Source organism: Otolemur garnettii, unplaced genomic scaffold (genome assembly GCF_000181295.1).
Source record: "Otolemur garnettii isolate 467f Iridium unplaced genomic scaffold, OtoGar3 scaffold00134, whole genome shotgun sequence".
Classification (NCBI taxonomy): domain Eukaryota; kingdom Metazoa; phylum Chordata; class Mammalia; order Primates; family Galagidae; genus Otolemur; species Otolemur garnettii.
The window spans coordinates 4,627,957-4,643,726 of NW_003852529.1; the positions used below are offsets into that span (position 1 = coordinate 4,627,957).

General features: G+C 48.2%; 1 protein-coding gene across 5 annotated transcripts in view; it reads right to left on the reverse strand.

Moving 5' to 3' along the window:
- The window catches only part of KCNQ1 (potassium voltage-gated channel subfamily Q member 1), a 389,965-nt gene that overhangs the window by 168,708 nt on the left and 205,487 nt on the right, over window positions 1-15,770 (reverse strand). For all 5 annotated transcript variants that reach the window (XM_003798368.3, XM_023518338.1, XM_023518339.1 and 2 more), the window contains exon 11: window positions 12,531-12,651. In XM_003798368.3, the coding sequence (XP_003798416.1) occupies window positions 12,531-12,651 (121 nt within the window). The remainder of the gene's footprint in view (window positions 1-12,530; window positions 12,652-15,770) is intronic.

The window sequence follows — 15,770 nt, forward strand, 5'->3', positions numbered from 1 at the left end:
CACACACACACACACACATACATACGTATGTACACCTTCCCTAGGCAGGAAAGCTGCTCTTTGCCAATAGCAAATGGAATTCAGATTTACAGAGGGTGTCCCTGGCCTCTGCCTATACTGCTGCATGATGAAGAAAGGTCCTAGTGTGTGTGTTGGGGCTGGGAGAGAGGGGCCTCCAGCTCTGCTCACATCTATCAGAGCCCCAAGAAAAACCCATAACTGGCTGTGCTCCCCAGCCACACCCAGCCTCAGTCACATTCCTTCCCTTCCTGAGCCCACACTGGGTGGCCTCAGCAAACTAGCTTAAACACCTCTCTCCCCACTCGTGGGGAGACCTAGCCTAGGTCTGGGGCAGCCAGCAAGTATAAACGAGGGGGCCATACCCCAGGCCTAAAGCAGCTGGAAAGCCCTGAGTGGCCCTCTGAGGCTAGGCATCTTCCATGTGGCTGCTCTCATTCGTGGGGGAGATGACACACTGAGTCCTTCATCTACCACCCCTTGAGCTGAGCTTCCACCGTGTCTGCTTCCAGGAAGTCTTTTGTATCCAACCTTAACTCTCCTGGCTGTGGTGCTGGTTGGCCTGGGATTGAATGACCTGCTGCAGGGGTTGAAGCTGCCCTTCCCCATCAGAGGTTCCCAATATACCAGCAAGAAGGAATGTACCTCCCTCTCCCATCCAATCCGGGCCTCCCAAGTCCTGTGATCCGGCATCCTTGGGAAGTTAAACATTTATAGGAAAAGGCCAACACGAACCAGGTAAATAAGCAGGGTAGTGATCAACAGTGGCAGGTGAACAGGCTGGTCATGCATAGTTCCTTTTTAGTCTGAGTCATTGGGCCTTAGACCCACATGGCCAAGTAGGGCCTTGGCTGAGTGAATGATGTTTCCATAGGCCATGAGGACCAAAAAGTGGCTGGTGTGGGTTGGGGTATTTATGGAATTGCAGGTGCTTAGTGGTCAAGGTGGCCTGGCATCAAGTTAGAACCTGTTGGGCCTGGGGCACAGGCAGAAGATGAACTAAACAAAAGGGCAGCTCTACTTTTTGCTAATGAGATGGTTTTCAAAAGATATGCCTCCTGGTAGCCTGGGTTATTTTCTTGATGTTTCTTTTAGGGGATAAAGCTGAGGCTTTGCAGTGTACTTTACCTGGTCCCTGGAGTTTACAGGGGACTCAGCATGTCTAGTCAGAGTTGGGCTTTTGGCTCTAGCTCTGGGGCCCAGTCTGATCTTCCTGCTGTGTCAGATATGGTTGGTACCCAGAGCCTGGTACTGCCTACTGGGGTCTCCTGCCGAGTGCTGAGAAGTCTTCCTGCAGCCTGAGAGGCCAAACTTCACTGTCCTTGCTTGCCAACTTGACCCTGTATTTAAGTGTTTATGTAATGCCTTGATTGCACTGGCTTCTCCGTGTAGTGAGGGCCTGCAGTGGACTCATTTGGGAGCACTCTTTCCTATCATCTGGGGAGGGGGGCCTGTGTAGCCAGGCCCAAGGCCTTGAGTGTCATGTGCTGCTCACCTAGAAGTCAGTTGGCCGGGATGTGGCTCTGAGGGAAGGGCCTTAGGCAGACACCAGGGTTGCGTTAGCTTGGTTCAGTCCTGCTCAAGAGGACTGGCTAGGCCTGTTGTATGGAGGAGATAGGTCCCTGAAGACCAGCAAAAGAGTATGGGACTCAATGTTAGGAGCCTGACATGTGGCCCTGGCTTTGCCATCAGCTGGTGGTGTCCTCTGAGTAACGTGTCTGCCCATCTCCTGAGACCTGCAAGGATGCTTTTCTTATCAAAATTCAGGTCACTTGGTCTGATGAGGGAGACTTCTTGGTGCCAGAGATAGACTGGTGATGGTGATGGAGGGGCCTGAGAGTATGAGCTCCTAGGTACTGCCATGGAGTACAGTGAGCCCAAGGGAAGGACATCCCAAGTGAAACCCTTCTGAGCCCTTGGGGAAGACAGTTCCCTACTCTCTGCCCTAAGCTCAGTTAAGCTGGGAGCTGGATTTCCTAAGCATCACTCTACTGAATGCTGCCCGTGCCCCACAGCTCCAGCACCCTGCTCTTGCACACATCCAGCTGGTGGGGTTCATGGGGGCAGCTAAGAAAGAAAAGCAGAAAAAAAGTGGTCAGGTGTTTCAGACTGGAAGGGATTCAATTTAACTTAAAAAATCCGGACATAAAGCTAAAGGAAACATTGAAAAACGAGCCCACCTTTAAAAGTCCCTATAGGGAGGATTGGGAGGAGAAGAAAGAGCCCCTTGGGACAAAGGATAGCTGTTCAGTTTGGACTAGGGAGTAGGGGAGGATACTAGGTCTGAGTACTGACCAGGGTAATGCAGGGGACAAACCTGGAACACACTCAAAAACTTGAAGTCAAAGGTCCCAATTTGATCTTAGCCTACTCTTTTTTGTCCCAGATACAGAGACTGGCTGCTTGCGGCTGCCCACCTCCGCTCTGAGGCCTGGCTCCCTGGGGCAGTAGGCTCAGACCCAGAACCACAGGGAGATGTAGGGTTCTATCTGGGGGAAGGACCCTGAGTAGTGGGAATAATAAGTGTGTGTGTATAGCTTCACATAAGCTCTGCTTGTCCTCTCTCCCTAGTACCCTCTACTGCCTCACAAAATCACCCCTGCTCTCTGCCTCAGTTTTTTTAGCAGGGTGCCATAGGACACTGTTGTGGCAACGCAATCTGACTTGTATGAGGGCTCGTGTAAAAGTCTTAGAAGAAAAGTCAGGTAAAGTCAAAGTTACCTTTGAAAATCCTATGAATAGACCTAAAAATAATCCCTTTCTCTCAGCTTTGCATATGAACACTCCCTGCTAAGTGGCTCTTATGCCCACTGAAGTGGTAGAAACTCTTGAGTGGACATTCAGGGTCCCTGGGAGAGGCATGCCACATATGCTTATGTTTCTTCCAGGATACATCCACTACCATCTTTGGGGCTGCAACCACATAGATGTGAAGAGATTACTTAGAAGATAAAAGCAGGTGATGGGGACATGGCTAAGGGGTTGGGGATAGTGGGGATGTCTGACTTTGAAGTCAGACCTGGACTCCTGTCTGTCTCTTGTCTCCACCTTTTATTTCTATTCCTATTCCCAACAAGGTCCTCCTTCTGAGATGGCAATCTGGGTCTCTCATAGGCTAACCAGGCCTGACAAACATACCGCCAGACCTTCTTCTGCTAGTAAGTGACCACCAGGGAGATGCAGTCAGGTGTGGTTCCTGGTCAGGACATCTGCATTGTCCCTACAGGGCTTGCACATTTAATGCATAAAATGACTTACCTATTGATTCTACCTGACTTTTCTTCAGACTTTGGCACTGAGCCTTTATATAATCAGACTATACTGCACTCAAAGTGTAATCCTTGCCACATCAGTGTTCGGTGGTGCCCTGCTGCAGAAATTGAGGCAGAGAACAGGGGTTACTTTGCTGGGCCTGCCACAATGCATCTGGGGAGGGCAGGTAATCCTTGCTGAGGTGATTCAGGAGGGACCGTATCCTCCTTGCCTTGGTGGTACCAGGTCTGTGAAGAATTCTTATTGTAGAGGGTGGTCACAAACAGGCATCCAGCCAGCACCCAGATTGCCTTTCTGTGGACTACTCCATGAGCCACAGGATCCTAATCCCTCTGTCCTTGTTGCTGTTCTACCCTCAAGGCTCCAGCCTGGCCTCCCCCATGCAGACTCAGATTTTCCTAGAGATTGTGTCTGAGAATGAACCTTGGCTGTTACTGTCACCTCTCTATTGGCAAGTTCCTATCCTTGTTGCCTCAGTTTCTCCTTCTGTGAGTACAGGGGGCTGACCTACTGGGCACCCTTTAAGTGACCTACCAAAGATGTGGGCTGTATGTCTTAACCAACAGCAGCATCTTGTTCTAATACTAACATAGGAAGAATATACACAAAGTGCCCAGTTAATGCTCCTGGAATTTCAGCCTATTCTAAGCACCTAGCCATCAAATCTGAGCACTGCTGCCACATCTGGGATTATCTCTCCATTGGGTAGCTATGTGTTGCCAGGACAGAGAGGAGGTCCTGTGGTCCCTTGTCATGTGCAGGGCCAAGTGAATGCATTTCACAGATCCTGCCCTGCTCCTGGCACTGCCTTAAGGTAGGTACTAGCCATGGCAGGGAAGACCAAATGCAATGAGAATGAACGGTAGATGCACATGGGCACACCTGTGTGACCTTCATGGGGCACAGTCCATTGATGCCACCTCCACCTCCCTCTTCAGAGTAGAACCATGGATGCCAGGTTTCTGTCTGCACCTCCATAAGAGCCAAAATGGCATATAACCCCCTTTCCCAGAGACTCAAGACTGAGAGTTGAAGGTGTGGAGATCCCCCTTGCTTCCAGACCATCCTAGGGCTTGGGGCTTTCAGGCCTCTGGGTATATCTTGTTATGGATAGCACCTGATGGCCACATGTTATGACCCCATATGCACACAATGGAAACTCATGACCTGGCCATTTCAAAAGCGCTCAGGCCAAGTAAGGGATGTTTCCACAAGTCACAAAGTGATATTTTATGCTGGCTAACATTTCTAGGCATTTCCCCATAAGTCAAGTATATGGTCAGATGCCTTGAGGCCTCACATCAACATTATAAGGTGCCCCCCTAATGTATATAAGAGGAAATTAAGGCTCTAAGGAAACTAAGGTTCGTAGGCATAAGAAGGTTAGGTGACTGTCCTAAGTCCCTTTGGCAGGATGGATGACTTGAGCTGGCTAGATATGCTTGGCAATAATGTTCCAGGGTTCAGTGAACCCCTGTTAAACCATCAGTAATGAGGGATAAATCCAACAAGTCATATACTACACTGAAAACTACAGGACAGTGAGAGAAACAAAAGATGAGCTAAATTAACAAAGGAGACACAAGGCCATGATTCAGATATCCATTCTCAAATGTCCATCTAGAGGTCTACTATCCAGGAGCCTTTCTGTGGAAACTGGTATGTGTACAACCAAGCCAGTCATGAAGAAGAAGGGGCTGGAGCTAGCATGATCAGTGGTCAGGGCCTTATTAGCAAACTAGAGGGAGAATGGAACATGGTCCTGGCCACAAAAAACCACTCACATCTGACTAGCACCACCAAATAGGGTCTTGAGAAAGCCACATGTAGACGGTGAGATAATTTATGATGCTGCTGATATAGCAGTATATGGGCCTTTCTAAAAAGGGTGCTGAGTCAAACTCGATATCCGGGTGGGGAGAAAATGTACCTTGACCTTGGCCTTACATCGGACACAAAAATTGATGCCATATGGAATACAGATCTACATGTGAAAGGTAAGCTAATAATTCTTTAGAATAAACCAGAATATCTTTATGACCTTGGCATAGCCAAAGTTTCTTAAATTGGACACAAACAGCACTATCCAGAGAGGAAATGTTTGATTAACTGGACCACATGAAAATTAAGACCTTCTGTTCATCAAAAGACGCTATCAAGAGAAAAGAAAGGCTTCCTGTAGAGGGGAGGCAATATTTGCAATACATACCTATATACACACACGCTAATATATGTATCTGACAAAGACTCACATCCAGAATTTATAAAGATACAAAGAACTAAAAATTGATGAGACCCCCCCCAATATAAAATTGGCAAAATAGGTGGGCATTTCTACAGAGGATGATGTATCTGATTAAATAACAATATATATTAGCTGTTAGTTTACTGCAAATTAAAATCACAATTTGATGCCACTACCACTAGACATTCATCAGCATGTCTAAAAAGGAAACAAGCGAAACTGCCGAGTGTTAGGATGTGGAGCCACCAGAATGCTCAGATATTGCTAGTGGGAGTGAAAATTGGGAAGATACTTTGGGAAATTGGCAGTATCTACTAAAACTAAACATATATTGGGTTGACGCCCATTGCTCAGTGGCTAGGGCGCCAGCCATATACACCGGGGCTGGCGGGTTCAAACCCAGCCATGGCCTGCTAAACAACCATGACAACTACAACAAAAAAATAGCTGGGCATTGTGGTGGGCACCTGTAGTTCCAGCTACTTGGGAGGCTGAGGCAAGAGAATCGCTTAAGCCCAAGAGTTTGAGGTTGCTGTAAGCCATGACACCACAACACTCTCTCTCAAAAACAAACAAACAAAAAAGCTAAACATATGCCCATCTGGTGACCCAGCCATTCCATTCCTAGGCAGATACTCACCAAAAATGCAGGCAGATGCTTACCAAAAATACATATGTAGTGTTCTTAGAGCTAATGATATCAACCCCACATTGGAAACTGTCCAGTGGCCACAGATAGTAGGATGGATAAACAACGTAGGCCATGCACACCATGGAGGATCAGACAGCAAGGAGCATGAGGGAGCCACTGCTCTTCTCAGCCCTGTGGGGAGGCTGAACAGATGTCACACTGAACAAAGGATGTCAGACACAAAGGTGTATGCACTGTGCAATTCCAACTATGTAAAGTTCAAGTATGCGCAAAGCTAATCATTGCTGCTAAAAGCCAGGCTTCTGGTTACTCTTGGGGTATCAGTGACAAGAAGTGCAGGGGCTTTATGGGGCTTCTGCAGCTCCCTGTGGGTGCTGCTTATGTGGGTCCCCAGGGAGTGAAAACACACTGAGCTGTGAACTTGAGCATCTGAGTTTAAAAGCTACTACCCTATACCAGGATAGCCCTTTCTGAGCCTAACTGGACAGATGGACAGATCAGGTCTGCAGAGAGGCTGAGCCTTTTCCCTTGCTTCTTGCTCAAGGGGCCGCATCCCTTTGGAGCTCCTGACTAGGCTGTCTCAGGGCTCCATCCTCTGCATGCCCTGTGGCTCAGTCTGCCCTGCCAGGTCTAGGCAGAGCACACATGGGAGCCATTTGGGACACACTCTCAACTGTCAGAAGTATCTCCATGACAACAATAGTGCAGTTTGTCACTTTGTCCTTTAGGCACCTCTGCTGCATTGTGTCACAACCTCTAACACTGCCCACCTGGCTGAGGACCTAAGCTGCATCACAGGTCAGAGGCTGTGGAGAGGGTGGAACCAGGCCAGAGCACCCTGGGTTGGGAGGATTGTGCTGGCTCTTCCCTTGCCAAGAAAGTGAGAAACCATGCTGCTTTCCTCTGGACCATCTACCTAGATAGTGTGGCACCCCTCCCCAGAGCAGTGGCCCCAGGAGGCCAGCTGTGTCCTCTTTATCTTTCATGTGCTCAGATGGAGGAAGCACAACTCAGAAAGGTTAGGGGGCCTGTGAGGATTGCTGCAGCTGGGCTGAAGCAGGCTGGGAGCCAGATCACGGGCATCCGATTCCCAGTCCCATCTCTTTCCCACTGAGCCACTCCGCCTCGCTTTTAATTTAATTAGGAGAACATTTAATCCCCCCATGCATTTCAGAGACGGGTTTGAGCCTGGCTGGGGCTGTGTGGGGCTCTTGACAGGGATCCTGTGACTCATGCAGCCTTGCATAGCCCTCCCGAGCGGGCTCCCACAGGGTTTCCTTGGCACCTTGAGCAGACAGAGGTGGTCTGGAGCTTTGTAGAAGACAGGACACCAGTCTGGAAAGACAAAATGGTCTCATCTGTTCTTGGCAAACCCTCTCCTTCATTCTTCTGGACACTGGTCCCAGAATGGCTTCTCTATCCTTTCCCACCAAAGTTTACAGGGTGAGCAGGCAAGGGCTCAGTTACTCATAGAGGTATAGTACCTGGCACCTGCAGGGTCTGTGGAAGTGGGCCACACTGGGCCTGGTATATCCAAAATGTCACAGGCAAAGCTGGTCCTTTCAAAAGAACTAGCCCCGTGGTCCATGGACCAGATTTAGGGCCAACTTTGTGACATTTGCCCCCATTTCCAGAAGGCACAAGCTGGCCCTGGCCTAGCTGACAAACACAGAATTCAGGAGACATTAGTAGTGATGTGGATGAAAGCCAGGCCACAGAGGCCTCACTGGAAAAGAGCAACTTGAATGTCTTGGCGTGAGATTCTGCAGGGTCCAGGAGAAAGTTGAAGACATGGAAATTCTAATTAACGCACATGGGGCTGGTTTTACTCAAGGATTTGTGAAGCTGTCATGTTGCAGGAGGCCAGGCAAGCACATGCTGACCAGGGAGGTGCTCATGGTCACCAGGTGGGGGTCCTGCAGCTTTCTCTGCACTCCCTGTGCATAGCCTTGGGGCCCCTGGTCCTCCCCCATGCTCATCTCCATTGACAGGGTGCTCCCCCTATGTCTGCCTGCAAAGTGGGATCCGGGAGGCATGTAGTAAACAGGAGCTAGGGCTTGCCAGTCTAAGATGCTGCAACAGGAAAGAGAGGGACTCTTCAGGGAAACCACACAGCTGGGCTGGGCACTCATGGGCTGGTGGGTTCATGGTGGGCATGGCCCCTTGGGCTATCTTAGGTGTCCTTGTGCAACTAACAGGCCAGAGGTATGGATTCTGGGCCAGTCATTGCCGGCTTGGCAGCCAAGAGTGGAAGGTGAGGAAGGACTTCACCAAAACATCTGTAGTCTGTCAAGGCTGCTGGAAGATTCTCACCCAGGCCATACCTATATAAAGCCCCCATGTTCAGAGCTACAGATCGTCATGCTCCTGGCCTTGTGTCTCAGCATCCCTGGGAGAGATCTACAGCCCTTACTTCATCTCAGAGCTGAGGGGCACTCTGCATGGGTAGGAGGCAGTTACTCAGTGCTTGGGGCTTTGGGGGTTCTGGGGAGAGAGAGGCTGAGAGGGGCTTTACATATCCTGCTTTCTCCAGGTCTTAAGGGCTCATGGATCTGGTACTGAGGGTTTTTGGAGCTGAAGGAGGTCATAGCTGCCCAGGCTGAGTACATAGTAGGGAGCTTGTTGAGGCAGGGATGACTCAGCAGATAATAGGTGAGTGGGAATCTGATGGCTGCAGATGAGTGACAAGGGTGTTTAGATGGCAGGATACCACATGTAAGGCACAAGGGCATACAGAGTTATTGTAACCCTCCATCCCATGTCCCGCCACTACCATTGGTGGGCAGAGAATAGTGAGTAGAATAGGATCTTGGGAACTCATCCTGGCTCTTACTGGGGGTCAGGGCTCCCCTGCCTGATGGAGGCCTCCCACACACTGTGCGTGGAAGGCTTACAGACTCCCCCTTACAGACTTCCCCCTTGCCTCTCAGAAGCTCCAGAGCAATGTCCTGAGTAGGAGACACAGGTTCAGGGAGCTTGAGGCCCCATTGAACTTGAGCAGAAAGCTTCTGCCTGAAAAGCTTATGTGAGGATGAGATTCAGCCCACCCAGAGCTGGGCGCCCCTAGGCTTATGGGGAACAGCTGGTCTTGCCTACCAGCTGGGGGACAGCAAAGCTGTCTCCCCAGCACCTAGCCCCTGCTTGCCAATGATACTAGGCTTGCACCAGGCCTGTTCACTAACTCCTTGACCCCCCCCCCCCCACCGGCCAGCAGACCCCGGAAAGAGGAGCTTTGCCCAGCCCCAGGGACCTTCCCGTAATCAAGGCTGAAGTGACCTCACCTCCCTAGGGCCCTGCGGGCGGGGAAAGATTGAGATGGAAACAAAATGTGTCTTTATTTATGCTTTTAATTTGAATTCTGGAACTAGCCCAGCATGGTAATACATTTAACATCAGTAAAATGCTGAAGAAAAATGGATCTGTTTTTCAGTAACTGCCTTCCACCCACTCTACCCCCATGAGACCCCTGCACACATCCCTGTCCCTCAAACATACACCAGGGCGTGTGCCTCTCAGTGCAGGGTCCACAGGGCCAGGCTGCCTACAGGAGCTTAGCTGCATCCCCAAGCAGCTGGAGCCGAATTTAATTACAGGCATCAATCACCAGACAAGCTGAGCTGTGCAGGAGGCAGAGGAATGTGGCCCTGATGTGGGCAGGAAGACCTGACCTCCCTACCCCCACTCCTCACCCTGCTGGTCTGGGCCCTAAGTAAACATAGTACCCGCTGGCTGTCTTCTCCTCTTGATGGGGTGGGGCCTCTGCCCATTTTTGTCTTGGGGGCATCTGGGTTTTTAAGCCTCAAGACTTTAACTATACCAACATTCCATCCTCTCCTCTAGGCTTCCCTAGAGGGATAATATCCCCAACTCTTGGGGATGGAGGCACTCAGATACTCTCATGCCTCAGCCCTAATTCTGCCCTGACCCAACCACAGTGCCCCTTTGTTGAAACCTCATTCTCCCCTACCCTAGCTTCCACCTCAAACCCTTCACACAAGCACTGAGCCTGGGATCCTTCCCATCTTCCCAGGCTGGCTTATATCTACCCAGCTGTTGCTTTTGGAAGGTCCTATTCTGGGAAAAACCTTGACAGGCAGGGACCTAGCTGGGTGATGACTGGGGTTTCTGCCTTGCGTTGGCCCAGATAGCATTGGAGGTAGTAGAGGAGCCAACCTTGACCCCAAGAGGCCACAGGAATGCTGGCCTGAGAAGGTCCCTATTAGCTTCTTGGATGGTAATGTGCCAAGCCCACAGGAGGCATAGGGCTTGGGGCTGTTCAGGTCTCTCAGTCTCTGCCATCTTGGAGGAGAACAAGAAGTGGCCTAGTGACCAGGTGACACCAGGGCAGGGTGGGCAGTCTTTGCCTTCAGTGGGTTTCATTTTTTTTTTTCCAGTTTTTGGCTGGGGCTGGGTTTGAACCCACCACCTTCGGCATATGGGGCTGGTACCCTACTCCTTTGAGCCACAGGCACTGCCCAGTGGGCTTCTTGTGTTCTATAACAGCATGGACAGCCCTTGAAGGGGTGATTGTGATGATAAGGTAGTAGTAGGCTTGGCTGTGGTTTATATCAGGGTCAGTACTTTACAACCCTTACCTGACCTTAGCCTCTCTGCAGGAGCTTCACAAGACTCAGGAGCAAGGGAGCTAGTGGGCCTAACTTCCCAGGCTAGATGGGTAGTGGGTGACAGCTTTATCCTCCTAGGGTGTGACTTTGTACATGTCTGTAGGCTGGTCCAAGGCCAAGAAAATGAAGGCAAATGAGCTCTAACAAGAGGAAAGAGTAGCTGGGAAGACAAGAAAGGACAGTCTGAGTGGCCCAATGAGGCCTGGGTGGTGTCTGGGCCCCAAAGTTGGGGACGTTCCAAGGTTCCCAGTGTACACTTGGTTATCCTCTGAGTAGGCACTACTACCTACGTTGCACACAACAACAGTCACAAAACCCTATTTGCTATTTGGGGGTCTCTCATACCCAGACTTTGTGCAAGCCTTGGCCACAGTGTACACTAGTGTTCTGTTTTCTGGACTCTGTTCCTGCCCAGCCCATCTGGCTTCCACCCTGTTTATAACTCTGCTCTAGCCCACTGACCCAATCAGTCCATCAGATTGTCTTCAGCAGGGACCCAAGACTCTAAGCCCTTGTTCCAGGGTGTCCACGACTAGTTTCCCTTTCTTCCCAGTGACCTGCTGGCTCTCTTGGAGCCTGTGAACACTCCCTGTCCACACACTGCTAACCGCAGGGTGCTGCCAAACCTCCTTGTGAACCGGCAGGCCTGGAAACATGGTGAGGCAGTCCTATCTGATCATAATTACACCTTAAGATAGCCTGTCCTTCCCTGGAGGTGACCTCATTCTAGCTACCTGGCCTTGCTAGTCTGGTAGTTACACAAGTAGCCCCTGGCACTGTGGGTCCTAATTTCTTTAGTCACCTGCAAAGCTAAGCCCACATCTGGCAGGTGGCAAAGGCAGGAGGCCCCAAACCCCATTAGAACAAAGGCGCATGCAGTTCATTCAGCACAACCTCCTGACCCTCAGAGAGTCTGAAGAGCAAACCATTGTTTAGAGACATGTCGGTAAAACATGGAAAGGAAAGAGGCCCAGAAAGTGACTCTCAGAAGGGCTGAGTGAGTGTCGCTCACACATCCTGGAACAAAGACACTTCTCAAGGGGAATCCCCAATGAGACAGTGGTCAGAATGGGCCTGAGTATCTCACTGACCTCCACCGCATGGCTAGTACCACTTGGTGCCCTGGCTGGGGGCACTGAATCACATGTCACACAGGAATCACACCATGGCTGGGTACCAGGGGTTGGCCTTGAGATGCCGTGACAGCAGGGAAGGATGGGCATGTGTCCCAGGCCAGCTGTGCCTCAGGGGAAGGCCAACTGGAAGGCATAGAAAATCAGCCATTTCCTCAACCTGAAGGAGCCCCTGAGGACAGCAGCAGCAACTGGCAGATTGTACCCAGCATCTGCCCTGTCTTTGGACAGGGTTCCATGGGGAAGTGCTAAAAAAACAAAGTTGTCTTTTTTGAAGGGGGCAGAGGAGGGGGATAGGGAGAGAAAAACAATCCTTCAGACGTTTAAAGCATGAAAACAAGTGGAAAATGATCAGTCTGGTTTTCCATAAGTCAAAACAGGAGGATCACGTTCCCAGACTTGGTGGGAAGTGTCCCTGCTCTCCTTTTCTGCCTGGTGCCTAGGAGCTGGGGCCAGAGCAGGCAGTGAGTGTCAAGCTCTGGGTGAGTAGACAGTGCCTCAGCCAGAGAACAAGCCTTCTCTTAGTGCCACGGTAGCTTTTCTGGGCCCCATACCTGTTGGGCCCACCCTCCATGGGTACTCACTGTGAGATGTGTGTGATGGGTGCCAGTAGTGTCTCCCCTTCCAGGTCCAGATCCTCAGCAAAGCTGTTGGTTCTTATGAAGTGGGGTGTGCTCACTTCCAGCAGTGTGGGGCTCTTCCTCACTGCAAAGAAAGTTGGCGGATAGCATGTTAGGTCTCCACCCTAACCTGCCACTGCTGTGGGACAAACCTGTGATCTCCCAGAAGGACCAGGTGAGGAGTAGGGATTGTGCCTGGAAGCTCCTACCCTGATAGGCTTTCATATGGGTGAGTTTTGAAGGTGACCTCCAAGTGCCTGATACCTCAATGTCTGAGAAGGCTTCCTCCGTTTGGAAACTGCCTGGGGATGAGCTTATGTGTCCAGGACTTACTCCACCTTAAACTCTGGGTCATTCCCCTGGATCACACCTAACATTTAGTTAAAAAATAAAACAGATGACAAGGACAGCTAAGAGTCACCAACTCTCATCACCATGCTATCACACTCATATACTGAGCAATGGGCTAGGAAAGACAGGATGATAGGATCCCTGCCTATGAAAAAGTGTAAGCCTAGGAGGGCGTGAACCACAAAATGAAAACATGATACCACACCAACACCTGCACTCAGGAGGCAGCACAAGATTCCTGGGTTTACTCCTCAGTGACGCTAAGATATAGAGGTCAAGGGATTGATCTGTATCAATCTCCACTCTAGTCATTCTTAGTATTTTGCTCTGGACTTAATTTTTTTCATTTAAAGTTTTTATTGCAAAAATAATTAAGTATTTGTTGTAAGTAGAATAATTCAAACATTCATAATGGCTCTCCTCCCTCAAGGTCATCAGTATTGACTCCTGGCTGGATCTCAAGTTCCTGGCCCCTCTACTCATCCTATCAGCAAATACCAGGTGGGAGTTGATTTTATACACTTAAAACTGGGATGGCTTGTACCACTTGGTTCCTGTCACTCTGTAACATGCTTGTCTAATTTTTCCCAAGGTATACAGACATGCATCTAATTCTCATTTTAGTATTTGCCTAATAGTTCATAGTTTAGATTGGCCAAAATTAATTCAACTATTTTGTATTTCATGGACAGTCTCTTTTATTTTAAGCTACTTCGTCACACAATGCTGCAATGTCCATCTTTATTTTTAAAAACTGACATATTAGAGCAGGGTGAAAGGGTGCATCCTTGGTAATTTTATAGATGTTACTGGATTGCTTTTCCAAGAAGTTACAGAAGTTCAGATTCCCTCAATCTCCCCACATCCACGCCTAGGTGAACTGTCAGTACCATTTGCAGGGCCCACCAAATGTGGGTAAAAACTGAGGCCCTGCTGTATTAGAGCCTTTTATGTACTTGGTGTCTGTCTGGATTTTCGCTTGCAAAATTTCCTATTCATATTCTTTGCTTATTTCTACTTACCACTTTGTAGGATTTTTTAAATATATATTAGAGATATTAACTCTTTTTTGTGTGAGGCACAGATATCTTCACCAGTCTGTCTATGGTCTTTTAACTTTAATGATTAATTAATTAATTAATTAATTAGAGATAGGGTCTTTGTCTTCCAGGCTGGAATGCAGAAGTACAATCATAGCTCACTATTACCTCTAACTTTTGGGCACCAGAGATCCTTCTACCTCAGCCTCCTGAGTTGCTAGGACTACAGGCATGCACCACTATGCCTGCCTTCCTTTTACACATTCTTTGTAAAGATGGGAATCTCGCTATGTTACCCAGGCTGGTCTTGAACTTCTGGCTTCAAGTAATCCTCCTACCTCAGCTTCTCTAAGTGCTAGGATTAGAGGCATGAGCCATGGTACCTGGCTTAATTATGTTGTGTTTTTATCATAGAAAATATTGTATGTTTTTAAAATGATACATTTTGCTTTATGAAAAAGAAAGTTTTTTGCACACCAAAGTAATAAAACCCTCTCCTAAATTTATTCCTAATGTAAATATATGAGTGTGTTATGTGTATATATGTAAATTTTAGGGCATTTAGCATTTGTGCCTAATGTTGGAGATGATTGATCAACAATTAGACAATGAAAGATTTATTTTAAAGATTATACAATCTTGGCTCAGCGCCTATAGCTCAACCGGCTAAGGCGCCAGCCACGTACACCTAAGGTGGCGGGTTCGAATCCCTAGCCCTGACCCGCCAAACAACAATGATGGCTGCAACCAAAAAATAGCCGGGCGTTGTGGCGGGCACCTGTGGTCCCAGCTACTTGGGAGGCGGAGGCAGAGACTCACTTGAGCCCAGGAGTTGGAGGTTGCTGTGAGCTGTAATGCCACGGCACTCTACCCAGGGGGACAGCTTGAGGCTCTGTCTCAAAAAAAAAAAAAAAAAAAAAAAGATTATACAATCTTTAAAAAACCAAAGTAAAGCATAAAACTGTAAAATTTCTTGAAGAAAACAGAAAATCTCTAGGATCTTGGATTTGGCAGTGAATTTGGAAATACTACAGTAAATGCTCACCCATAAGAGAAAAGGAATCAACAAACTGGACTTGATCAAGATTAAAAGCTTTTGCTCTGTAAAAGATACCATTAATGGAATGAAAAGACAAGCCACAGACATGGAGAAAATATTTGTACAACACCTATCCAGTCAAGGACTTGTACCCAAAATATATAAAAAACACTTACAACTTGACAATAATAAAGCAAACGTTACAAGTAAAAAATTGTTTAAAAACAAGCACACAAAAAATACTCAACCAACATCAATGATCGTCATGGAAATGCAAATTAAAACTACAATGCGGATAACACTATAGCATTGTTAGAGTGGCTAAAATTGAAACCTGACAACAAGAAGCACTGAGAATGTAGAGCAACTGGAATTCCAACATGTTGCTGGTGGCAATGCAAAATGGCACAGAGACTTTGGAAAACAGTGTCGTGATTTCTTATAAGGTTACACGTATACACACCACGTGACCTAGCAGTTGCATTCACAGGTATTTACCCAAGTGAACTGAATATTTTTGTTCACCAAATTCTGTACATAAATACATATAGCAACTTCACTCACAGTTGATAAATATGGGAAACAACCAAGATGTCCTTCAGCAGGTGAATGGATGAATAAAACATAGTATATCTGTGCAGTGGAATACCACACATGCAGCAATAAACAGAAATGAGTTAATGATTTCATGCAACAGTGTGGATAAATCTCAAATACATTTTACTAAACAGTATAGAAGCTAGGTGCAAAAGGCTACATGTTACAGGATTCCAC